Here is a 27,223-nt window from a genome sequence, read left to right as displayed (position 1 = left end):
AAGACAAACAAAAAACTGGATAAATCCCAATGGATTCATAGTTTTTTGCTCTTGTTTCATTGTTCTATTTATTTATTTGGAAATTTTACTTATTTGAGTGAGAGAGAGAAATGGAGCAGGGGAAGGCGCTGAGGGAGAAGGAGAAGGAGACTCACACTCCTCACTGAGCAGGAAGCCCAACATGGGGCTCAATCCCAGAACCCTGGAATTATGATCTGGACTGAAGGCAGATGCTTAACCAACTGAGCCACCCAGGCGTCCCTGTTTCATTATTTTAAAAGCAAATTCCAGATGTCACATCATTTCACCTCTAAAGCATAACCACAATAAATCACATCCATAAAGTTAATAATTTTTTAACATTATCTAATATCCTGAATATGTTCATTTTTCCTATATAGAGTTGATTTGTTCTAATCAGAATCTAAAAAAAGTCCATTTATTGCATTTTGTTGATTTGATGACTTTTAACTACTTTGAAATATTTTGTGCTGTTCAATGTAGTTTTTACGTTTTTTGAAAAGATTTTATTTATTTATTTGACAGAGATCACAAGTAGGCAGAGAGGCAGGCAGATAGAGATAGGAGAAAGCACGCTCCCTGCAGAGCAGAGAGCCTGATGTGGGGCTCGATCCCAGGACCCTGGGATCATGACCTGAGCCGAAGGCAGAGGCTTTAACCCACTGAGCCACCCAGGTGCCCCATTACTGTCGTATTATTACATGGCCAGATTCAGAATCAGAATATGATGGTACTAATTATATAGCAAAGAGATGGATACGGGGAAAGGTGAAGAGTTTAGGGCATAATACACAATCATTCTGTGACAGATCCTGAAAAAAAAAATTACCATTTTGCTAAAGAGTTATAATAGAATTGAAAATTTCTTTAAGGGTGAGTTTTGAATGAAGGACATTTAAGAAGTAAAGATTATTGGCACACTGGTTTATTGGGACTGGATCTCCATAACAAATTAAAATCTTCTTTGATAATATAATTGGCTACACAGCCTGAAATACTTACTTTCTCGCCAATATAAAGACTGTATAGGTATCATATGCCATTAAAACTATAGGAATGAACTGTGTTCTTAGGATGATGGTGATGAAGAGGAGGAAGAGGACACAGATTCCAAGGCAAGAATTAATCCCAGAGAAAAGACATGAACTAAGGCTAGGGAAGACAGAGTGTTATGGTAGTATACTGAAAATCAGTAATGTGCTCTGCAGTGTATGTGCAAGGCACATTTTCTCATTTCTCACAACTTTATGAGATTGGCATTATTCCCATTTCTCTGATGAAGTGGATTCAGGTTAAGTAATGTGGTCAAAATTACATAGTTGGTAATTGTTTGGCAATAAGCCAGACCTGTTGTACTTTAAAGTCATGTATTTATCTTAAAGAGTATCTACCAGTTCATTCCTGTAACTCCTGTTTGAGCCTATGCTGTTTGTTGGTTATTGGAAATAAGAGGATTGGAAATACAAATAGTTGTGTTTAAGGTGGTATGATATGTATATAAAAGCATATATATACACATATACACAAATATATACATTTATATATATATACACAAGTATGTACATAAGAGTGCCATTAAAGATAAAAAGATGGCGCAAAGGAAGGTTTGACTCTCTGCTTATGTTTAAGTGGGGGTGAAATGTAATTGATCAAGAATGTTTCACAGAATAGTTGAATCTTGTTGAATGAATAGGCATTCATGAGTTCAGACAAGGGAGGTAAGGGACGATGTCGGAGGAAGAGGGATGACATCCCTCTGGAAAGTCACAGAGGCAGAAAACATGAGTAAATATGGGAAACTAGCTATAACTATAGATTGTGTTGTGAAGTGGGGGAACAGCAAGAGATGGTTTGCAAAGGTATATAGGGGCAGATAGTGGAAGAAACGGTATTTTATGCTTGGAATACATTGCCAATGCAGAGGTTGTAAAGTAATAGTTAAATTGAGGTCAGTTGTATTTCCTGACCTCCCTGTAATAAGAGGACAGGTAGGTTTAAACACCCTCGTATCCCACCAGTTCATTTATGATAGCTCAGAAAGCATTATTTATCCTCATATTGCCTTAAGTCTTTCCTGAGCATTTATGAAATATTTTGAACTCTGATAATTTATTCTGCTTTTTATTCATGATCTTCTTTTCTGTTTCTTTCTAGGCAGAACGTGTTCACGAGTTAAATGAAGAAATTGGTAAGTTGTTGGCCAAGGTGGAACAACTAGGAGCTGAAGGAAATGTGGAAGAATCTCAGAAAGTAATGGATGAAGTAGAGAAAGCACGGGCAAAGAAGAGAGAAGCGGAGGTAATATAATTTTCAGTGGTAATATGTTCAGTCTTACTGTCAAAACATACTTGATTAGAAATTACTGAAAACTTACTGCTAGTTCAGGAAATTTAAACTCATTATAAAATTTAATTAGTCCATCCCATAGTAATGGATTATGTATCAAAGTTGTGGGATTTTTGTTTTTACTTTAGAGGCTTTGATCTGTTGAAGTTTTTAACTAGAAAATGAAATTAACTAGACTAGCTAGTCATACACAGCAGTCACATACAGAATGCATTTATGCATTTCCTATGATACCCTCCCTCCCTTGACTTTACCATCATGCAACCATAGCATTCTCTTTCACTTCACATCTCAGTACAATTCCACTAGTACTTTGGGAGCCTTCTCTCATTCTTTCTCTGTAGTAGCACAAGGCAAAATCTAATATCCTACAGCCAAAATTCTATTTTGTTTGGCCCACCTCGTGTGTTTTAAAAAATCGGATGCCTTCAGGTGGGGTTGTATTCTCCCATTTTGCCTTAGTCTCCATTGCTCTTAACTATATCACACCACTGTTTAATTTGTTCTTATTCTGCCCTCTTTTAAAATGAAAGCCTAGGTAATTGATTTTAGCCCATTTGATGCTACAGATTTTCTTCTGGCACAATTGTAGCTGGATCCCACAGAATTCCATATGTTGTTTTTATTTTCATTCAGTTCAGATATTTTCTAATATTCTTTGTGATTTCTTCTTTGATCTATGGGTTACTTAGGAGTGTGTGTTTATATATTTGGTGTTTTTTCCAAATAGTTTTCTGATTTTAATTTAGTTCTGTTGCAGTGAGAGTACATTTGTGTGATTTTAGGTCTCTTAGATATTATCAGTTCTTGTTTTGTGCCTTGCATGTGATCTTGGTGAAATGTCTGTCTTAAACCCATTCTCCAGATGGGTTTTTTTCATTTTTTTTAAACGTTGATTTGGAATGATGGAATGGTCCATCTGCATTTGAAAAGAATGATACTCTGCCTTATTAAGTGGAGTGTTCATAAATGTTAATTGAGTCAAGATAGTTGATTGATTAATCAAGTCACCCATATCAGATTGATTTTCTGTTCTATTTACTGAGAGGAGTATTAAAGTCTCCATCTCTAATTGTAGTAGACGTAAACCCAGTGTACTGGTAATTATGTTAAATGTAAATGGTCTAAACATTACAATTAAAAGGCAGAGATTGTGGGATTGGATTTTTTTTTTTTTTTAAAGCAAGACTTAGGGCACCTGGGTGACTCAGTTTGTTAAGCACCTTCTGCTCAGGTCTTAAAAAAATAAAATAAAAACAAGACTTTACTATATGCCAGGTACATGAAATCTACTTTAAAGGTGCCTGGGTGGCTCAGTGGGTTAAGCCTCTGCCTTTGGCTTGGGTCATGATCTCAAGGTCCTGGGATCGAGCCCTGCATCGGGCTCTCTGCTCGGTGGGGGGCCTGTTTTCCCCTCTCCCTCTGCCTACCTTTCTGCCTACTTGCGATCTCTGTGTGTCTAATAAAAAAAAAAAGAAATCTACTTTTAAATACAAAGACGGATCAAAGGTAATAGGATAGAAAAAGATACACCATATAGCCATTCTTGTTAGAGTCTTAATACTTAGGATTTCTTTGAATGTAATTAGTATCATTCCAGAAAGTAAACACTATGAATTTTTTTTGTTTTTAAATTTTTTTTAAAAACTTTATTTGTTAGAGCACCAGAGAGAGAGAGCAAGCATGAGTAGGGGGGATAAGGAGTAGTAGGCTCCCTACTGAGTAGGGAGCCCAACATGGAGCTTGTTCCTGGGATCATGACCTGAGCCAAAGGCAGACACCTAATTGACTGAGCCAGCCCCATGCCCCTAAACCCTATGAATTTTAAAAATGCAGAGTATTTTATAGCCCATTTCCCCAAAAGACTCAAGTAATGAACCTTAGTAAGCATTATTACTTGCATATTTTGCAGTTTTCATGAAGTTTCATATATATGTATTTGAAGATTTTCTGGTAGCACACAGTGGCTTAACATCTTTAGCCTGTTATATTTTATTATCAGTTGATTTTTAAGACAGTGCACTAAAAAATTTACTTGCTCATTGTAGATTATGTTCAGGTGCACATAATAAAAACTTAAATGGCTTAACCAAGAAAGGGTTTTCTTTTTTTCATTTGTTAAATAATCATCATTAGGGAGTCTGGGGTTGGTACAGCAGCTCCGTAATTCCATCAAGTACACAGACTATTTCTGCCATCCTTACTACATGGATTCATCTTTATACTTACCAATTTGTGTTGGCAGTAGAGCTACCATGCCTAAAGCACTTTCTCTATACATAACTAGAAAAAGGAAAAAGAGTAACAAGGCACTAAAATTGAGTTGACTTGCCTCCTAGTGTCATACATTTGTTTTTCTTTTCCTTTTTTTTACATTTTTATTTGAGAGAGAGCTCAGGAGAGAGCATGAGATGGGGGTGTTGGGGGACAAAGGTAGTGGGAGAAACGGAAGCAGATTCCCCATTGAGCAGGGAGCCAGCGTGACTGATCCCAGGACACTGGGTTCATGACCAGAGTCTAAAGGCAGATGCTTAACCCACTGAGCCACCTAGACACCCCTGGCTTCTTTTTAAAAACTTCTATTTTGAAGTATCTTCAGAAAAATTTAAGAAATAGAATAAAGAATTCCCCTGTATCCTTCACCCAGCCTTCAAGTGTTAACACTTTACAATATTTGCTTTTTGTCTTTCTCCTCGTGTGTGTGTGTGTGTGTGTGTGTGTGTGTGTGTGTATTTGAACTCTTTGACATTAAGTTATTGATAAGATGCCTCTTTATCCCCAGATACTTCCATGTGTGTTTTCTAAAGACAAGGATATTATATAACTGCAGTAGAATGATCTGAATCAGAAATTAACACTGATACAATACTATATGAATCTGAAGACTTTATGAAGATTTTCCCAATTGCCACAATAATGTCATTTTTATTAAAAAATTTTTGTTATTTGTTTAAGGCCCAGTTCAGGATCATGTGCTGCATTTAGTTGTTAATGTCATCCTAGGGTCCTTTAATCTGGAACTTCAGTCTTTGTCTGACATGATCTTGACAGTTTTGAAAAGTACAGGCTTCATTTTATAAAATGTCCTTCAGTTTCTGTTTGTCTGATTTTTCTCCTGGTTAGATTTTTTTTTTTAAAGATTTTATTTGTTCATTTGACAGACAGAGATCACAAGTAGGCAGAGAGAGAGAGGAGGAAGCAGGCTCCCTTGCCGAGCAGAGAGCCCAATGCGGGGCTCGATCCCAGGACCCTGAGGTCATGACCTGAGGCGAAGGCAGAGGCCCAACCCATTGAGCCACCCAGGTGCCCCCCTGGTTAGATTTTTGACAGTACTGTAATGTCATATCTCATTAGAAGGCACATGTTAGTGATTTGTCCCATTTCTGATGATTGGCCTATTTTTCTACTGTGAAGTTAGAGTGCTTTCTTTTTGTAATTAATAAGTATCTTGGTATTGACATTTTTGAAACTGTAAATATTGTTTCCCATCACTTTCTGACCTATAGGTGATAGCAGCCATTGGTGATTTTTTGTTTATTTCAGTCTATTGACTCCCTTTGAAAGAACTTTCTATAGATTCCATCCAGCAATGTCCACTTGAGTATCTCCTTAGCCAAAGGTCTGTGGAGGCGTGGGATTGTAATATCTTTTAGCTGGACATACTGCTGGCCTCAAACAAAAGGAAGTAAAGAGTACAGTGAATACACAATCCCACTAATACTTGTTATTTCATTAATGAACTTAAAATTGTTTTGTGTAAGACATCTTTCTCTCATTAAGGCACCTTTCATTGCTTGTCTTACAGAACTATTCCTCTCAGTAGAAAAAAGTCTTATCATTTATATGCCCTGTCCACATTTTCAAAGGAGGAGAAAATGATCTGTGGGAAAGAAGGCACTAGAAGAAAACTAACAGTATCAAAGACATGCATTCTTTCTCTGCCAGTGTGGGTGACTTCTTCCTTGGTCCTTCACTGATACACAGTTTCGAGTTTGCTGCATCTCATTTTTAACAAAAATTGTAGAAAACAAAGCATTGTAGAACACTGAGAAAATTTTTTCCAGAAGTCATATTCTGTAGTAGAAGTCAGAATTCATGGTAGAATTCTTATAGTAGTTCTTGGCAAAATGCAGTTGTGTCTTGGATCTTTACCTCTAGTGGAAGAGGTCCCAAGGATGGAGGATGAGAATATGAGGAGTCCATCATTTTTGTGACAAAAATAGCCGTACTTTAATTACTCATTAGAAAACATTTTTTAATATAACCATAATGTATTTTGTGTAGCGGTATGACTCAGAGATTTATATGAACATTGTTTTTCTCACTTTTATTTAGGAAGTTTATCGGAATTCTATGCCAGCTTCCAGTTTCCAACAGCAGAAACTTCGAGTCTGTGAAGTCTGCTCTGCCTATTTAGGTCTTCATGATAATGATAGACGACTGGCTGATCATTTTGGGGGTAAACTGCACCTGGGATTTATTGAAATAAGAGAGAAGCTTGAAGAATTAAAGGTACATTGGTAAATTAATATCATGTGCTCTAATTTAACTACCCATTGTTTTGCTGTATATTGGTTATCTTTTTGTATAATCTTCTTGACTATGATTCTGCTAACAATTCATACCGCATAGTATAGGATTATAAATGGAGATAATAACTGGTTTAATGGGTGATGTTTGAGAAACAGACTTTTAAATAATGTCCCCCTTATTTTGGGAGGCAGTATTTTGTGTTGAATATGTATGACATTAAATTAGGAGTCTTAAAAACTGGGTTCTTTAGGGGCGCCTGGGTGGCTCAGTGGGTTAAGCCTCTGCCTTCCGCTCAGGTCATGATCTCAGGGTCCTGGGATCAAGCCCGGCATCGGGCTCTCTGCTCAGCAGGGAGTCTGCTTCCCCCTCCCTCTCTCTGCCTGCCTCTCCGCCTACTTGTAATCTCTCTGTTAAATTTAAAAAAAAAAAAAAAGCAACCAAACAAAAAAAACCCCTGGGTTCTTTAGTCTAAAAACTAATTCTTTCTGGGGTGCTTAGGTGGCTCAGTCATTAATCATCTGCCTTTGGCTCGGCTCATAATCCTGGGGTACTGGGATTATGTGAGCCCTGTGCCAGGCTCCCTGCTTTTCCGTCTCCCATTCCCCCTGGTTGTGTCCCCTCTCTAGGTGTCTCTCCCTCTGTCAAATAAATAAATAGAGTCTTAGAAAAGAATAATAATAAAAACTGGGCGCCTGGGTGCCTCAGTTGGTTAAGTGACTGCCTTGGGCTCAGTTCATGATCCCGGAGTTCCAGGATCAAGTCCCACATTGGGCTCCCAGCTCTGTGGGGAGTTCGCTACTCCCTCTGACCTTCTCCCCTCTCATGCTCTCTCTCTCTCAAACAAGTAAAAAAAAATTCTTTCATATAAATTCCCCCCCAATTTTTATTTTCTTTGAATTAAAATTAACGGTATTAGTATAATATTATTTTAAAGGAAGATTGAGAAAATGAGACTATTATTTATTTGAAGTATTTTGCAGTTCTTCACTAAATAGCAAGCTTGTATGTAGATCTCTAGTTCTACTTGCTCCCATCTCAGAAAGGAATTAGAATGAAACCTGTCTTTAAAACAAAGCCACATATATGGCTATTATAAGAAAGGCAATACAGTTCTTACTGTATCGTGTGTTGAATTCTTTTGAGAAGATAAGGAAACAACATAGGGTATTTCTAAAGATGTAAACAGAATTAGTAAATGGATATAATCAGTTCCTTTCCAATAGTCTGATGTGGCTAATTTTTTTTAAAAATTGCGGCACTGTAGCATTATGTCATGAATGAAAGAATGGCTCAGCGATGGCAAACACTAGATAGTCACTTTTATTGCTGAAATTAACCCAAGATCTGTAGTTTGACATTTAAAATAATGAGTCAGAAACACGTAGGGACGTCTCCATATTTATATCAACAGTGAGATCTAAGTATTCTGAGTAGCTTTAGGGTGATTTTGCTAAGTTTTTATTTAAAATAACAAAGTAAGGGGTGCCTGGATGGCTCAATTGTTGAGCTCTGCCTCAGGCTCAGGTCATAGTCCCAGAGTCCTGGGATCACCCTATATCGGGCTCCCTGCTCAGCGGGAAGCCTGCTTTTCCCTCTCCCACTCTCCATGCTTGTGTTTCCTCTCTTGCTGTGTCTCTGTCAAATAAATAAAATCTTAAATAAGTAAGTAAAATGACAAAGTAAATTTCACCTTATCAAATGGTTACTGGGCCCTGAATTAAAACTCAAAAATGGTACCTATTTGGGAATCTTTGCAGATATAGACCTAGCAATAGGACTTTTTAGTGTCTTCCTGGTATTTTTTTTTTTTTTTAAGATTTTATTTATTTATTTGACAGACAGAGATCTCAAGTAGGCAGAGAGGCAGGCAGAGAGAGGGGAGGAAACAGGCTCCCTGCTGAGCAGAGAGCCCGATGCGGGGCTCGATCCCAGGACCCTGGGATCATGGCCTGAGCCAAAGGCAGAGGCCTTAACCCACTGAGCCACCCAGGCGCCCCTTTCCTGGTATTTTTTGAAGCAGTGGAATTAGGATGGTAATTGGAAATGACAGAAGACATTTTCATTTTGGAAATCAGAATAGAAACCTATAGTGATTTATAATGCTTAATGTCCTTTAAAAATTACAAAATAGGTGCACCTTCCTGGCTCAATTGTTAGAGCTTGTGCCTCTTGTTCTCCGGGTTGTGAGTTGGAGCCCCACGTTGGGTATAGAGATTACTAAAAAAAATAAACTTGAAAAAATACAAAATAATGTTAGAAAGCATTCATAGGAGAAGATCTTACAGAAATGATTTTGGAATATTAAGTCATGAAAAAATATGAAATTTTATAAGTGTTCCCCAGAAGGGGGAAAGATTTTGGAAACTAGACTTGAAAGTGTAATGATGTTACCCAGCAAAACTTTTAATTAAGTTGTTATTAAATAATTTTGATGTTCTTTATACTATATTGGGAACCAGATATGGTAGAGTTTAAAATCATTCTTGTTCATGGGCCCAATAAATAATGCTTCTCATTTTTTATTATTTGACTTGTCATTGTCTTTTATAGAGAGTTGTAGCTGAGAAACAGGAGAAAAGAAATCAGGAACGCCTGAAACGAAGAGAAGAAAGGGAGAGAGAAGAAAGAGAGAAGCTGAGGAGGTATGGAGTGATTAATTGAATAGTCCAAGTATGTGAAATTGAAGGTCCCTGGCTCTAAAAAGAGATGTGGTTGATACAGAATTCTAGGTGTTAATAAATCTAGATATGGGAGATTTGTTTACTTTTGAAAATATTAACCATGTGAAAGTGTTTATACAAATATATTAAGTTATGGCCATTTAAGTCAAGGTGGTTTCCTTCAAAATGTATGGAAGGCTAAATAAAGAGTGAGTCACATCCTTATTTTTTGTGAGATTGACTACAAAGCTTTTCTAGCTCTCTGATTTTCGTAACAACTAGATTTGTACCGATGGGTGTAAAATATTTTCATTTTTGTGATATATTTTATTCTTGATGAAAGATTTGAGTTTTGGGGTACCTCACTGGCTTAGTTGGTAGAGCATGTGGCTCTTAATCTCAAGGCTGTGAGTTGGATCTCCACACTGGGTGTAAAGATTATTTAAAAATAAAGTCTTAGGGATGCCTGCCTGGGTGCCTCAGTGGGTTAAGCCTCTGCCTTCGGCTCAGGTGATGATCTCAGGATCCTGGGATCGAGCCCCACATCAGACTTTCTGCTCAGCGGGGAGCCTGCTTCCCCCTCTCTCTCTGCCTGCCTCTCTGCCTACTTGTAATCTCTGTCAAGTAAAATCTTCAAAAATAAATCTTTAGATTTTTTTTTAATTTTTATTTTTTAAACATTTTATTTATTTATTTGACAGAGATCACAAGTAGGCAGAGACGCAGACAGAGACGAGGAAGCAGGCTCCCTGCGGAGCAGAGAGCCTGGTGCGGGGCTTGATCCCAAGACACTGGGATCATGACCTGAGCCAAAGGCAGAGGCTTTAACCCACTGAGCCACCCAGGTGCCCCTAAAATCTTAAGATATTTTAATCATACTTTGATTTTGTAATTCTTCAATTTTAGAAGCTATAAACTATTAAAATTGTATCAATAGTAGCCAAATGTATGCAATTCTTTTTATATTGGTATTCATTAGGTGATAAATTTATATTCATATTTAAAATGCTTAAATGTTCTGAGTGACTTTTACCCATTGACAGCAAGTTGTGTGGCATCATGATGGCAATCTTCTTTGAACTCAAGTACATCACTTTCTTTTAACAACCTTACAATGGATAGCTTACAGTGTGCCACAAAAGAACTAACCTGCAGTTCTAATTTATAATGTTCCCTTAATTGTATTGCACATTTCTGAAACTTAAATACTTTACCCCCAGCAGATTTCGTGCCTAATTAAAACCCTTTATAATATGTGACTTGGTCACACCAGCTTCCCCCACGGTTCGAGCATGTTGTATTTCTTCTATTTCAGAATGTTTAAACTAACTTTGTTACATGGCTTTTAGCAGTATAATGAAAAATGATTTTCATGCAGCTATTTTGCCTTTTTTAGGGGAAGTGCTGTCATACATACATTGATAATTATGTTCTTCATTTACCATAAGTTTTACCTCATAGCTTTATCCGTATTCTCTTGTGTGTACACTGAGTTTCTCTGGGAATAGTGCTCAGCATGGTAAAATAAGACCATATAAGTGGCATTAGAAACCTGTTTTTTAAAATTTTGTATATAGTGCCACTGGTTTATATGATTCAACTGAAGTGATAGTTGAATGAGAAAGAAAAAATTCTTTGCCGTGACTACATTTTCATATCTGTAGGTGACAAGAAAGCGTATCACTTACTCCTTTGCTGTCAACTGACAGATTTCTTTTAACTGGTTATAAATGCAGTGCTATTTCAGAAATGTGTTTAAAATTATTTTTAAACCTGTGAACTTGAGGAAATAATATAACCAAGAATGAAAGATGAAGAAATTACAAGCAAGTACAGAGCTAAGCAAGGTGGGATTCCAACTATGGTATTGAAAAAGATAATGATAAAAATCACTGTCACTTATTTAAGTGCCTATTATGTATCAGGCATGGTGCTAAGAATTTACCTACATTAGTTCATCTAATCCTTATAATCACCTCTTGAAATTTCTGTTACTGTCCTTCTTTGGCAAATGACAGGGAAAGCTTAGAGAAAATTTATAATCTGTCCAGGTCACAGATAGTGGTGCAGCGAGAGTTTTAGAACTTAAATCAGGCAGGGGTGCCTGGGTGGCTCCGTGGGGTAAGCCTTCAGCTCAGGTCATGATCCTAGGGTCCTGGGATCAAGCCCTGCATCGCATCGGTTCTCTGCTCAGCAGGGAGCTTGCTTCCCTTCCTCTCTCTGCCTGCCTCTCTGCCTACTTGTGATCTCTGTCAAAAAAATAAGTAAAATCTTTAAAACAACAGGGGCGCCTGGGTGGCTCAGTGGGTTAAGCCGCTGCCTTCGGCTCAGGTCATGATCTCAGGGTACTGGGATCGAGTCCCACATCGGGCTCTCTGCTCAGCGGGGAGCCTGCTTCCCTCTCTCTCTCTCTGCCTGCCTCTCTGCCTGCCTCTCTGCCTAGTTGTGATTTCTCTCTGTCAAATAAATAAAATATTAAAAAAAAAAAAAATCTTTAAAAAAAAAAAAAAAAAAAAAAAAAAAAAAAAAAAAAAAAATCTTTAAAACAACAACAACAAAGACTTAAATCAGGCTGAGTCCAAAGCCATCCTTTAGTTGTGCTTTCTATTCACCACAGAAGACACCTGTTTCCCAGTACCCATAATGTTAGCCATTACTATTTATTGAGTGTTAATTATGTGCTAGGAAATGTGAAGAGTGCTTTAATAAGGGAATCGTGTCTCATTAAGAAACAGACGTTGTAAGACTGAATTGGGTATTCTAGGGATTATACTATGAGGTTGCTGTTTGAAAGTGAATATGTGTCAAAAAAAAAAAGTACATCTCAGAGAAATTTTTTTCTCTTCCCAGAGGGGAAGAAGAAATAACAGATAAAAATAACAAAGAATCTTTCCCAGGTTGGGAAGTGATTTCTGGAGAACTACTGAGTGGTGATGTACCATGTTCTAGTCTCCTAGGAGCATATTCATTTTTAAGAGCCAGGTATGCTACTTAGGGGATCTCCTATGCCAATCTGCGGGGAAATCTCTCTAGTTTATGGTATATTTTGGAAAAATGTGTGTGCATTTATATGTGCCTTATATTTATAGAATTAATAAAAAGATTAGAAATCAGGAAGAGTAATTTTAACAGTACTTTTACTTTTTCTCACTTAATTCTTTTTTTCTAAAAATAGATATTCTTTTTTTAGGTCTCGATCACATAGCAAGAACCCCAAAAGGTAAGCATACACAAAACATATGACTAGTGAAGTTGGTTTGTTTTTCAGAGGTAATCTTTATATAAGATTAAATGTCTTTTAAAAATGAATGAGAATTACTAGATTAGTACTCTTAATTCTTTTGTAGTTCCAAGTTTGGGCATTGTGCGTTAAGATGTAACTGGTTAGAAGGTACTTAGGAGGAGTGCCTGGGTGGCCCAGTGGGTTAAGCCTCTGCCTTCAGCTCAGGTCATGATCCCAGGGTCCTAGGATCGAGCTCCGCATCGTTCTCTCTGCTCAGCGGGGAGCCTGCTTCCTCCTCTCTCTGCCTATCGCTCTGCCTACTTGTGATCTGTCTGCCAAACAAATAAATAAAATCTTAAAAAAAAAAAAAAAAAGAAAGTACTTATGAACTATAACTTTACTTTGTCAAAGATATATACAGTACTCTGGAGGTAAGGGTAAAACTGAAAATACTGGGGTGCCTGGCTGGCTCAGTTTGTGGAGCATGCAGCTTCTTGATCTAGGGGTTGTGAGTTCAAGCCCCATGATGGGTATAGAGCTGACTTAAAAAAAAAAAAAGCTTAAGAATATTTTAGAATATTTAAAAAAAAATCTTTAGAAGCGCAGGTTAACTATATGACAATTTATTTTTAAAATCATTTTGGGTGGTGCGTGTCAGAAACGCAGGTCTAAGAAGTTATACCTATTGAAAATGTAAATAGGTTAAATAGTTGAATACATTTTTTATTTTTAAAATCATTTTGGGTGGTGCATGTCAGAAACGCAGGTCTAAGAAATTATACCTGTTGAAAATGTAAATAGGTTAAATAGTTGAATACATTTTTTTAAAAGATTTTTACTTATTAGAGAGAGTGGGCATTGGAGGGTGGGGTATGAGGGAGAGGGAGAAGCAGAGTCCTTCACTGAGCAGGGAGCCAGATGAGGGGCTTGATCCAGGGACTCTGGGATCACAACCTGAGCTAAAGGCAGACATTTAACGACTGAGCCCCCCAGGCAGCCCTAGTTGAATACATTTTTGAAAGAGGGATCCATAGTGGGCTGTTGAAGAGAAACTTAAATGCTTATTAGTTTTACATCTTGATCTTCACTTTATATGAGTTTATTACTTACCCTTGTACGTAGATGACAACTTGAAAGGGGGCACTTACAGCCCTAAAGAGGAAAGAACAGTTTCTTTTGACTTGTGGCATTAAAATTTGAGGGCCCTTTGAAGATTTTCTTTACAGTTTTTACTAGTTGCTGGTAATTTTTTTCCGAGAAAGGTGAGGAGACATGGTGTACGTCATCATTTTTAATATTTCATGTGCAGTTCCCTTGAGTCCATCCCCAACTAGCCCTTATTGTCAAGTCCTACCATTTTTCTTGTACAGATCACATCTTTTTGAAACCTTCCAAGTACTCTTACCTCTAAAGAGTATTTCTTGAGAACTTTTCCCTATAAAACTAGAGCATTTGTTATGAAAGAAAAACCTGCCCAGTTGTGTCAGCCGTTTTATATTGTTTCTGAAATCTAGGATGAGAAGTAGAACCATTTGGGCGCCTGGTTGGCTCGTTTGTTAAAGCTTCTGCCTTAGGCTCAGGTCGTGATCCCAGAGCCCTAGGATCCAGCCCCACATCGGGCTCCCTGCTCAGTGGAGCCTGCTTCTCCCTCTCACATTCCCTTTGCTTGGGTTCCTTCTCTCGCTGTCTCTTTCTGTCAAATGAATAAATAAAATCTTTAAAAAAAAAAAAAGGAAACATTAATTGGTGATACTATTCTTGTTTACCATTGATTAATACAAATTAGACCCTTTATTGGATATTTAAACTGTGTACATAGAACATTTTCAGATATTGAGGCCAGAAATCTAATTTCTACCGTTCTGCTCCCAGCCACTTGCCTGGTGATTACAATAGCCTCTTCACTGCTCTCTTAATTTCTGTACTTGCCCAGTTCCCTTCTCCACCTCACTCTGGTTTTTATGCATCTGCCAGAATGAGCCCTTTAACAAGTGAAACAGATTACATCAGCCTTCTGTTTAGACTCTCCAGAGGTATTCCATTTCACTTAAAAGTGGAAATCCTCCCCATAGCTTTTTTTTTTTTTAAGATTTTTTTTATTTATTATTTTGATAGAGATCAGAAGCAGGCAGAGAGAGAGGGAGGAAGCAGGGTCCCTGCTGAGCAGAGAGTCCAATGCGGGGCTCGATCCCAGGACCCTGAGATCATGACCTGAGCCGAAGGCAGAGGCCTAACCCACTGAGCCACCCAGGCGCCCCCCCCATAGTTTTTTTTTTTTTTTTTTTAAAGATTTTTATTTATTTATTTGACAGAGAGAGAGATCACAAGTAGGCAGAGAGGCAGGCAGAGAGAGAGGAGGAAGCAGGCTCCCTGCCGAGCAGAGAGCCCGATGCGGGACTCGATCCCAGAACCCTGAGATCATGACCTGAGCCGAAGGCAGCGGCTTAATCCACTGAGCCACCCGAGTGATCTATAGAGAGTTGGGGTAGTTACCAGTTAATGTCTTGTGTCAGCATATTAATAGCTTCCCCTTGCTCTTCATATAATTTATCATTGACAGCATCCTGGTTTGAATTATAAGATATGTGGTCATCCTGCCTATAAGACTCCTGAATTACTCCCCTTGCTCACTTCATTCCAGCCAAACAGCTATCTTTTAGTCCTTCAGCATTCTGAGCTTCCTACCACCTCAGGGCCCTTGGACCTGTGCTCCCTCTACCAGAAGCACCCTATTTTGAGATGGCCGATTAGCTGATTACCTTATGTCATCTTTGCTTAAATGCTGTTTTATCAGAAAAGCCTTTTCTACCTATTCTTTATGAAAGATTACCACCTCATTTCTGTCCATATTTACCTTCTTAATATATAATTTCTTTACTAGTTGATGTATCTTTGTTGACTGCCAGCATATCTGTGGACTTCTTTCTGGAGTGTAACTTTCATGAGGTTAAGGATTTTGCTTTATTAGCTGCTCAGTCTTTTTCTAGTACCTAGAGTACTGCAGTGTGCACCCAATAAATACTTAAATTTATTTGAAAGCAGAGTGAGTGAGAGAGCACGAGCAGGAGGAGGAGGAGAGGGAGAGGCAGATTCTTCGCTGAGTAGGAAGCCTGATGAGGGACATGACCTGAGCCACCAACTGAGTCACCCAGGTGCCCCTAAGTACTTTTTTTTTTAAAGATTTTATTTATTTATTTGACAGAGAGAGAGAGGTCACAAGTAGGCAGAGAGGCAGGCAGAGAGAGAGGAGGAAGCAGGCTCCCTGCAGAGCAGAGAGCCCGATGCGGGGCTCGATCCCAGGACCCTGAGATCATGACCTGAGCCGAAGGCAGCGGCTTAATCCACTGAGCCACCCAAGCGCCCCTCCCTAAGTACTTTTTTTTTTTTTTTTAAAGATTTTATTTATTTACTTGACGGAGAGAGAGATCACAAGCAGGCAGAGAGGCAGGCAGAGAGAGAGGAGGAAGCAGGCTCCCTGCCGAGCAGAGAGCCTGATGCGGGGCTCGATCCCAGGACCCTGAGATCATGACCTGAGCCTAAGGCAGCGGCTTAATCCACTGAGCCACCCAGGCGCCCCCCTCCCTAAGTACTTTTAAGTGAGTAATTGTCTAGAAATTTTTAAAAGATGAATGAAATTACACATTGAAAGACATAGATTTATTGTAATTGTTCAAAATGAGTGACTGAACAAAAATACTTTTTAATAAAACTTGAATGAATTTTATGTTCTGTTCCCTCTGTTGGTTTTCAGAGATACTGTATTCAGTTGTTGAAATACTCAACTGTGCTTGGGGCTGGGTCCATTAACTATGCTTTCTTTGAATATAATGTTGAAATAAGCTGAATGCTTTCAAACTTCCTTTAACAAAATCATCACTTGAAAATGAGCTGTTTGTAAATTGTATCACCTGAATATGCTTTTGTATTTATCAGATTATGAGAAAACTTGACATTCTTAACATGACTCAAACTTTTTTACAGCTTTATTAGGGCATAATTTACATACCATAAGTTCACCCATATAAACTGTACAAGTCAGACATTTTTAGTGAATTCAGAGTTACGGAATTGTCAAAGTCAAGTTTAGCTCGTTGCCGTTACTCTTAAAATGACCTTTAGAACAAAGTTGTGTTATCTTCTTGTTTGTTTTCTCTCAAATGTTTTATGTCTCTGCAAGTGCCATTCCAACCCTCGGACCGCACACACATTGTTAGTTTTGTGACATAGAGGAAGCTATGCAAGTTTTTCACTTGCTGCTGCTGCTTCAGAACATTTTTCCTTTTCTGTATTCATACTTTTTTCAGCTCCAATAAAGTTCTCTAAACTGACTTATGTTAGTTTTTTCTCCCAAATTAAAGACTGCTTTAATAGAGAACTCTCTGTTGATCATGACTAAGCATATTATGGGTATTCAGACTTAACTTTGGTGGTCCTGTCACCTTTTTAATTCAGTTAGTGACTTATCATAAACAATACTCTTTCTTCTGCCTTACTTTTATCCATGTCCATCAGGTACCTACTTTGTTTCTGAAGTATCCGAGAAATATTAGAAGTTTAAATGAAATACAAATCCATAAAACGTCTGGAGAAAACAATCCCTAGCATGGAGTAGTGGTATGGATTGTTGTCGTAATTTTTATAATATTCTTGATGTAAATCTGTACAATATTGATTGGGCCCTGAGACTAGTGTTTGATTTGTATTTTGGAATTTCAGTATATAGCTAATATGCCAGCATTTTATTTTGGTGTAGATTGAGCTGACTTGATGGAACTGGCATTAAGTCATGTTATTCAGATACCATCAAAGAGAAGGCTTTAGTAAAGGAGAGTGCATTGCTGAGAAAGCTAAAAAGTAAAGCAAATGTTTTGTTGTAGGTCCAGGTCCAGAGAGCATCGCAGACATCGGTCTCGCTCCATGTCACGGGAACGGAAGAGGAGAACTCGATCCAAATCTCGGGAGAAACGCCATCGCCATAGGTCCCGCTCCAGCAGCCGCAGCCGCAGCCGCAGTCACCAGCGCAGCGGGCACAGTTCTAGAGACAGGAGCAGAGAGCGATCCAGGAGGAGGTACTGAGGTGTCCATAAGAGGATATGGAACTACCTTTATGGTTTAGAGTTGGAATACTGTTGGTTTGAAACTTGCATCTGGTCACATGTACACATTTGTGTGTGAGTGTATAACATTTTCCCCCTGATGATATGGGTAGTTAAAGAATACACTTAGGAGCCAGAGTAAGAAATTGGAACCAATATGTGCTGCAGAGGTTATTGCTTTTTCTCTGCTTAGTGTATTTTGGATAAAAAGTACTTTGTGGGCAATTTTAGGTACCAATACTCCATTTTTTCAGTATGTATTGGCGGATTAGGAGTACTGAGAATCCCTTTCATTTAAAGAGTTTAGTTTTGCTTGACTGTTTTCCAAACTTCTTTGAGCTGGTGCACTTTTTCAGAGCAGACACCTTCTGGTATATTGTTTTATCTGTACTATAGGTATACATTGCTATATACAGTTAGCTTGGTGGGGCGGATTCAGAATCTTGAGGTTGGACTTTCTTGGCGTGAAAATTTGAAAGATGCAAGGAGAGCAGATGTAGGGTGTGGTATGTTGCAGGACCTGAATATTTTTTCAGGACAAAGGATTAGAATGTGTGATAGAGCCTTAGCACTCAAATCTACATTGACCCAGCTCCCAAAACTTCTCAGGTCACAAGATGGTCCTTAAGCCAGTTCATTTCTATGAAACCTATAAACCATGCTTACAGTTGCTTTTTTTCATTACAACTCTTCTTAAGCATATGTGTAATCTTTTTGAGTGCCTAGCACCTACTAGTCTTAAATTTTCTATCCATTACTCTCCATAAAACCCATGATAGAATTCACAGAAAGCTGATAAAAATCTTTCGGTGGGGGTGGGGGAGAGGAGGGAAGCCTTTCCTTGAAACCACTCACATGCAGAGTTGGTGAATAGGGTTTCACTGAGTATTTTCTTTATATTCTTGCCTTGTTCCAAGTAGATCCTTTTCCCTCCCCCAGTTTTACTGAGGTATAATTGACAACATTTTAAGATATTTAAGGTGTACTTTATGGTGACTATATATATATATATATATATATATATATATATATATATATTTACATATATATATACATATGTACACACACACGTTATGAAAAGGTTCCTGCCAGTGGTTAGTTAACATACCTTTCACTTCAGGTGTTTATCATATCCCCCCCCCCCCCGCCCCGCAGAAAACATTTATGTTCTCTTATTAGTGAACTAGTTCAAGTAACTTTAGTAAGAATTGTATACTTGCTTCAATACTAGGCCTAGTAAAAAATAACCAAAAAGTGTATTGTAGTTGAGCAACTTTATTGTAGTTGAGCAACTGTATTCACGTTAGAACATAAGACTAACATCTTCTATAATAAACAGACTGGTCTAATACTTAAAGTGCTACAGTGCACATCCAGAGTAGTATAGAAATTTAGATGAAGGAAATACCAGAGAAATTAAAAAAGGCTTCAGATAGTAGGTAAAACCAGGTAGTAAAAAGATAATTTGAGATGGAGTAACCATCACAGACCAATGCAGAGAATGAACAAATTCCCTCTGAGATTTACCTGCACTGTGTATTTTGAGAGTCACAGTATATTGATGGATGGAAGGTATGGAGAGTTTGTTTGTGAACCTGCCCACAGGTCATTGTTTCTGGTATCTGTGAACTCTCAGATGTCTTTATTAAATGGTGGTGGGGATGGAAGGGAGGGGCATGTCGCCTCACCAGGGTTATGTTATCCTAGTCCCTAATGGTTCCTGCATTTATGAAATTGTAGAGGAGATATTTCTGCTGTCCTACATGACACACTTAATATTTTCAGCATGTTTATAAGCAGGTTTATTTTTGTAAAACTATTAAAAGTTTTTGCTTTTCTCAAGAGCACTTATAATCTCGACAACTTACTCTCTTTCAAAGCAGCCTTCTGTGTTTTTACCAAAAATAAGCAGGCAATTGCTATATATTTCAGTTTAAATTTCAAGGTAAAGATCCTAGTCACAAGTCTCATGGTTTTCTTATTTCCCAATTGTGAAATACTGGTCTGATATGATTCTGTTGGTGACATTTCCCTGGCAACAGTTATCTTAATAAATGAGGACTTAACTTGCATTTTTCTACTTCCTGGTCTGTTGAAACACCTAGTGCAGTCTTGAGAGTCGGACTACCTGGGTTTAGCGGCCTTGGCCAAGTAATCTCATTATCCTGTCTTCCCCGCCATCTTTGAAGTACCTCTGTTAGGATTAGTGGTAGTTTGAATGACATAGTGTAAGTAAACTGATTATGGATGGGACATTGTAATTCCTCACAAAGTCGTAGTTGATGCTTCTCTCTTTGTTATTTTCCAGTTAGTACTGACCTCTGAGACTTACCTGCAACTGTGTCCTTAATTCTTAGGCATAATCTCTCTCCATATTCTATTCTTAAAAAGATTGTGGAGAAGATTACACTGATTTTTTTTCTTTCTCACATCTTTTTAAAATCAGTAGAACATGCTCAAAGCTGATACTAACTTTTGAACCTTTCTGCTTGAATCCTCCTTAACATTATTTCTGAAACTGAGTATCGTATTTTTTTCCTGCCTTAGAAGTTCAAAGTATTTATTACTTGACCCATGTTCAGAATTAGGATCTGAGGCCTGGTTAAGTGAGATTATATAAAAAGTACCATGTCACTTGTAAAGAACCAAATAAATGTAATATATATTACTGATTCATTCTAGATGTTGAAAGTATAGATTTTATATTCTGATCCTATAATAGCCTTTGATTTTCCTTCTTACTGAATCTCTGCTGTGAGCCTGTTATCACTTACCTTTCTTAACGAAACTGGGTATGGGAATGGAGAGATAGTATCCAGAAACGGTTACGGTTAATCAAGATATAGGGTGATGATCATCTTTCTGTGTCTTCCATTCTTATTTTTCTCTGTTAGTTGAATGAGCTCAGGAAGAGTAAACAGGATTCAAAAATGATAAATGATTATTTAAAGCCATGTCACTGACTGGTTCTCTAGTATCTAAGTCGTGTTGGCAGACTGTTGCCTGCAGGCCAAATCTGGCCCCATAGCCTGTTCTTCGAATAGCTAGAGAGCTATGGGTGGTTTTTACAGTGTTAAAGGGTTGATAAAAAGAAAAGGAAGAAGAATACCCCATAAGTAATTAGTCTCTGGCCAGAAAGCGAAGAAAAAAAGGTTTGCTGACCCCCTTTCTAAGTCCTTATTTTCCACCCAATTGGGCACCTGTACTGTTTTTTTTTTTATTTAATTGGTTGACACTTCCCCTTTTTAAAGGTATTGTCTATATACTATTTTTTTATATTAAACACATTTGCCATGAATTGGAAAACCTTTATGATTACCTCTGAGATGAGAACATACTCCATTAAGTCATTATTTTAGCTTATGGTTTCTGACCCTTAATTTGTTTTCACCCATCTCCCTTGTCAGATTGGGTAATGCTCTTTTTGGTCAGAAAACTGGCTCCTCTGTCTTCCTTGGATGTATTCTGTATAACTTCAGTTATCCGTACCTTAATATTTATCCGATTCTTTCATTTGGATATTGGGTTTCCCAACACATTTTGCTCCTCAAATTAATATTTTTCAGATCCTCAAAAGAAAGATTCAGAGACCAAGACTTAGCATCACGTGACAGAGACAGGAATTCAAGAGACAGATCACCTCGTGACAGAGATCGAAAAGATAAGAAGCGGTCCTATGAGAGCGCTAATGGCAGATCAGAAGACAGGAGGAGCTCTGAAGAGCGCGAAGCAGGGGAGATATAATTAGCTGTGTACATATCCTCAATCCTTAAGCTTCCTATGGAGTTACATACTATTGTTTAGTTTACAGCTGTTGGGGGTAACAGTGAGCAGTTCCAGACTCCGATCCAAATAGGCTAGATGCACAGTATCTAACTTGATCTGAACTGAACTGGTTTCCCCGATGAAGCCTAAAACTACATCCATAGTTTCTGGTGAACCTGTAATGCGATTCTGAAAGTACAGTTTTATATAATAAGATGCTGATATCTTTATTCTTTCTAGTAGGAGTGATAGTAAACGAATTGTGTTGCTTGCCTTGGGATTTTTTGAACATTTGTAAAATGCTGTCTTCCTTTCTATTCCACAAACAACAGCTTTCAGAATTTTTCTTTTTAATTCTTCTTCCTCTGACTTTTGTATCCCCTAATACCTCCACCCTCTAATTATCAGAGAAAGGGGGAGCAGGGAAGCAATATAACTTCTGTTCTAAGGTTCTGTTCCCATTTATTACTAGCTGATGACAGAGCATTTATACTGGAAAGTGTGCTGGAGAAATTTAAATACTGAGAGTTCTTGTTTTGTTTTACGGTGCCTATTTAGAGTTGGAAGTTGAACAGCTGTTGCATTACCTACTTTGCTTTTTTTATTGAAATTTTGAAATCAAACATGTCTTGATTTTTCTGTTCTATTGAATTGCTATGTTCAGGATGTTTTGGAAAGGGGGGTGGGGGCAGGGACTCTTTCATAAGCACTTGTTTTATTTTGTGTGTGTGGAGTATAAAGGCTACAACCTTATTGTAAAAATTAATAAAATGAAACAATCACCACCACCATCATTAAACTGTAACTTGTCTAGTAAATTGTCACTAGAACTATTTGCTGTGGGCATTTCTTCCATTCTGTTTTATCGTTATTAGTGCCTTACCGTGCAAGGCACCAAAGGAAATAAACGCATACTTCCAAGATGAGCTGTTGCTCCAACTGGGCCCTGTGGTGACTGTATTCCAGCTGCTCCAGGGCTGTCTGACAACTGCCATGGAGAAGGACCAGACCTGCAAAAGAAATTGGGTTTTTCTGTATGTTTTTTTTTCATTCAGCAAACTAAAATAAAAACGTGGTGTAATCAATGTAACAAGAATAACAATTTCTCCACTGAAGAACTGTGTACCTACCAGTGATTTTAAATAGTTGGGAGGTATCCCTTGTGATTGTAGAAAATCTAGGAACAAAATTACTTCAGCAAAGTTAATGTCTGTTTAACTAACATCACCTTCTAAGAATTGTCTTTGGACCCCTGAGTGTGACAACTTTAATACGACTGAGGTACATGGGCCATAGAGGCAAAGAGAAATTAATTCCAGGTCACAAATTTACATCTGAAGGGGACACTCAGCAAGTTTACTAAGCTGGGTCTCATTAACGGAAGGTTTGCTGCCATATTTAGTTCCACACACTCCAGTTTATGCAGAGTTCAGGCTGAGAACCATTGCCCTCAGTGGCCCATTTTCTTTTATTCTTGGTTTCTGAGGAATTGTTTTTTTTTTAAACTCCTTTGGATTTAGTACCTTGGGTGTGGAGTAAGACTAAACAGGTTAAGTTGGCAGATAAAAGGAGACTGTGACCAAAATCTCCAAAACATTGGAAAATGTTTTCACATTAAGTGACACTTACTACCTCTCTGCCTAATTGCATAAATGCTTATTAGCTGTTACTGCAGTTCGGATTCGTAGGGCAGTACAGGCTGCACGGCCATCGGCAGGTCAGCAGTAGCCAGTGACAGACATCATCATCTGGGGCTGGGCCACCCTGCCAGAGCACTTGAGCTGCCTGGCTCTCTCAAAATCTAAATCTACTCTAAAAATCTCATTTTAAAAATCCTTTTAGAACGATTCTGTTGCTTAGGTACATCTAGTATTTGGACTTGGGGATAAGCTATCTACATTTTTAATCATCACCCTTAAGCCAGGGCAGCTACTCTGAATTAGAGTAACCTTAAAATCTCATCTGTAAGAAGGTGGAAGAGGGGTCAGTACCATATCTTCCATACTGAGAAGGACTTTCTTAAGGTTTTGTCAGAAGGAAAGAGTACACAAACAGAGGAGGGACAGAGGGAGAGAAGCAGGCTCCTGCTAAGCAAGGAGCCAGGTACATTCTGAGAAGGAACTTAAGACCGAAGGTGATCTAAGGCATTGTGCAGCTGTCTTCTGCCTGTTTTCTAGGCTGTTTTCTGCAGCTCTCTGGACCTTAATCCCCGTATCTTCTGGAGCAAGGAGCATGAAGGTGAGGTCACAGTTTAGTTATCTAAAATGGCACTCCTGGTATGGAGGGGAAGGTGGCTGCAGAGGACCCTGGCTTCCCTCACCCCACAAATCCAACTGTCCATTCATCCTTAATCCCCCCAAATCAGCTGGAAGGCTGGCAGAACAGACTCCACAAATAAAACCAAAGCCTAGTTGGAGTTTTTGGAGAAATGGGTTCTGGCTGCTGAAGAGAGGAGGGAACCCTGGTTATGGAGAATGTTGAGAGGGAGTGAGAGAGAAAGAGGAGCACATAGGGGAACGCTAAAGGACAAGGTTTCCTCATAGCCATTGGTTTGGAAAGTGAGAGGAGCTGAATTTGAGTTTGCAATCAGGGAGACTTAAAGCCAGAAGTTCTGTTAGCAGGCTGGGCTCCTGCAGAGTCCAGTCTGGAGGCATACAGCTGCTGTTGGAAAGAAGGCAGGCAAACAACCTGGGGACAAATACCACGATCAGAGGAGTGCTAGCGGAAACGGGGGGGTGGGGGGATTATTTTATCTTCTCCGAGTGTGACCAAAGGCAGTATTCACTGTAGATACTTCTCCAAGAACAAAGAAGCTGGCCCTGCCCTTGCCTACCCTTGCCCTCCCACGTCCCTCGTCCCTCGTCATGAACACAGAGCCACCTGCAGGAACTGGTTGCCTATCTTGTTTACAGTAAGCCCCATACCTCTCTGCCTCAGTAGAACTGCCCTTCTCAGTCAAGCCTGCTTTAGTCCCAAGTGTGGCGAGCCCCCTCATCCAGAAGGCCAGCACAACTGCCCTGTCCATACGTCTCCCAACCAGAGCCTCATTGAAAGTTTCATCTCAAGCATATCAAAGCCCACCCAACTAAAATTCGCCAGCTCAAACATTCAGGCCAGGCACTAAACACTGCCCATGGCAGGGAAGGAGAGGTTCTACAGATGAAGGGCTGGAAGGCTAGAGGAGCTAAGATACAACAGCAGAAAACATGCAGCACACATGGCGACACTCCATGAAGGACCAGGACCGGGACACTATAGGACTTCTTCAGACCATTTCTTCGGGAAGCAGGAGACCTAATTGGCTAACCCACAGGAGCAGGCAGAGACTTAAGAGAACATGAGAAGGCAGGTGAATTTATCCCAAATGAAAGAACAAGATAAGGCCATGACCAGAGATCTAAGTGAAATGGAAGTAACATGCCTGATGGAGAATTTAAAGCAGTGATCATAAGGATACTCATGGGGCTTGAGAAAAGAATGGAAGACATCAGTGAGACCCTTACCATGGAGATTGGAGTTAAAAAAAAAAAGTGCAATAAAGGTGATTAGAATTAGAAGCATGCATGATGCAAGGAACAGCAGGCTGGAAGAAGAGCAACAAATTAATGACTTCGTAAAGAAGCTGAACAAAAGGGAAAAATTATACAAAACGAGAATAGATTTAGGGAACTCATCAACTCCATCAATGTAATAACATTCATAGGAGTTCCAGAAAAAGAAAAATGGGGACAAAATTTACTTGAAGCAGTAGCTGAAAACTTCCTTACTCTGGGGAAGGAAACAGACATCCAGGTGCAGGAGACAGAACAGCCAAACAAAACAAAACAAAAACAACCAAAAACCCCCACAAAAGCAGGCCAACACCAAGACAATTAAATTTACAAAATACAGTCATAAGAACATCTTAAAAGCACTAACACAATATAAGACCATTACTTATTAGGGAAAAGCCATAAGGCTTTCGGCAGATTTTTATGAGAACCCCTGCAAACCAGAAGGGACTGTGGCACGATCTATTCAAAGTGCTGAGAGGGAAAAGTCTGCAGCCATCAATACTCTACCCAGCAAACCTAACATTCAAAGTAAGAGAAAAGAGTTTCCCAGACAAAAATTAAGGTTCGTGACCACTCAACCATCCCTGCAAGAAATATTAAAGGAGAAATAGAAGAGACAAAAGGTGACAGTATGGAGGTAGGAAGCAAATGCAATAAAAATGACTTTAAAAAGAAAAAAATCCTTCAAGGAACTCACAAAAGATGCAAAATATGACAACATATACCTAAAATGTGGGGAGGACAGGAGTCAAGAGTGGGTTCAGACTTAAGCAACCATCAGCTTAATACAGGCTTCTATAGAAGTTATGTGCAAACCTAATGGTATCCACAAATCAAAATAGAAATACACAAAGAATAATGAGAAATTCAAATTGCTCAAGAAAACCAGCAAACCAAATGACACATAAAGGGCTAGTATCCAAAATCTATAAAGAACTTAACCAAATTCAACACCCAAAGAACAAGTAATCCAATCAAGAAATGGTCAGAAGACATGAATAGACATTTCTGCAAAGAAGACATCCAAATGGCCAATAGACTCATGAAAAAGTTTTCTTCCTCACTCGGCATCAAGGAAATACAAATCAAAACCACAGTGACATTCCACCTCAACACCAGTCAGAATAGCTAAAATTAGCCAGTCAGGGAACAACAGGTGTTGGAGAGGATGCAGAGAAAGGGGAACTCTCCTACACTGTTGGTGGGAATGCAAGCTGGTGTAGTCACTCTGGAAAACAGTGTGGAAGTTCCTCAAAAAGTTGAAAATAGGGCTACCCTATGGCCCAGCAATTGCACTACAGTATTTATCCCAAAAGTAAAAATTTAATGATCCAAAGGAGTGCCTTCACTCCCAGTGTTTATAGCAGCAATGTCCACAGTAGCCAAATTGTGGAAAGAGCCCAGATGTCCATCAACAGATGAATTGATTAAAAAGAGGTGGGGTGTGTGTTGTGTATACACACAAATGGAATATTATGTAGCCATCAAAAATGAAACCCTACCACTTCCAGTGACGTGGATGGAACTAGAGGGTATTATGCTAAGTGAAATAAGTCAGAGAAACACAATTATCATATGATCTCACTGATACGTGGGATTTGAGAAACAAGGCAGAGGATCATACGGAAGAGAGGGAAAAAATGAAACAAAATAGACAAACCATAAGAGACTCTGAACTCTGGAAATAAACAGTTGTTGGAGTAGAGGGGGGGTGGGAGGAATGGGGTGGCTGGGTGATTGACACTGGGGAGAGAGCATGTGTTGTGGTGAGCACTGTGTGTTGTTTACAGGTGATGAATCACAGACCTATACCCTTGAAACAAATACATATGATAAAACCAGCAAACCATGAAAGAAAAAGGATCAGAGAAAGTCCCCCACAAACCACCATAAGACAGTAAAATGAAAAATGGTTGTCAATAAGACATAGGGTGACAGAGTGGGTTAAAAAACAAAAAAGCAAGACCCATCTATATATTACTTATGAGAGACTCAAAAAGTTTTTAAGATTTTACTTTGAAGTAA

The 27,223-nt window shown here is 38.7% G+C and overlaps 1 protein-coding gene across 7 annotated transcripts in view; it reads left to right on the top strand.

Moving 5' to 3' along the window:
• Positions 1–22,729, top strand: part of LUC7L2 (LUC7 like 2, pre-mRNA splicing factor) — a 60,966-nt gene extending 38,237 nt beyond the window's left edge. For all 7 annotated transcript variants that reach the window (XM_046020010.1, XM_046020011.1, XM_046020014.1 and 4 more), the window contains 6 exons: positions 2,176–2,319; positions 6,703–6,879; positions 9,451–9,542; positions 12,751–12,780; positions 17,661–17,852; positions 21,446–22,729. In XM_046020010.1, the coding sequence (XP_045875966.1) occupies positions 2,176–2,319; positions 6,703–6,879; positions 9,451–9,542; positions 12,751–12,780; positions 17,661–17,852; positions 21,446–21,623 (813 nt within the window). In that variant the 3' untranslated portion in view covers positions 21,624–22,729. The remainder of the gene's footprint in view (positions 1–2,175; positions 2,320–6,702; positions 6,880–9,450; positions 9,543–12,750; positions 12,781–17,660; positions 17,853–21,445) is intronic.
• Positions 22,730–27,223: the final 4,494 nt, after the last annotated feature.

This window comes from Meles meles, chromosome 10 (assembly GCF_922984935.1).
Source record: "Meles meles chromosome 10, mMelMel3.1 paternal haplotype, whole genome shotgun sequence".
In the NCBI taxonomy this organism is placed as follows: domain Eukaryota; kingdom Metazoa; phylum Chordata; class Mammalia; order Carnivora; family Mustelidae; genus Meles; species Meles meles.
The sequence above is the reverse complement of the archived record's forward strand: the minus strand, read 5'-3'. Positions and strand labels throughout refer to the sequence as shown.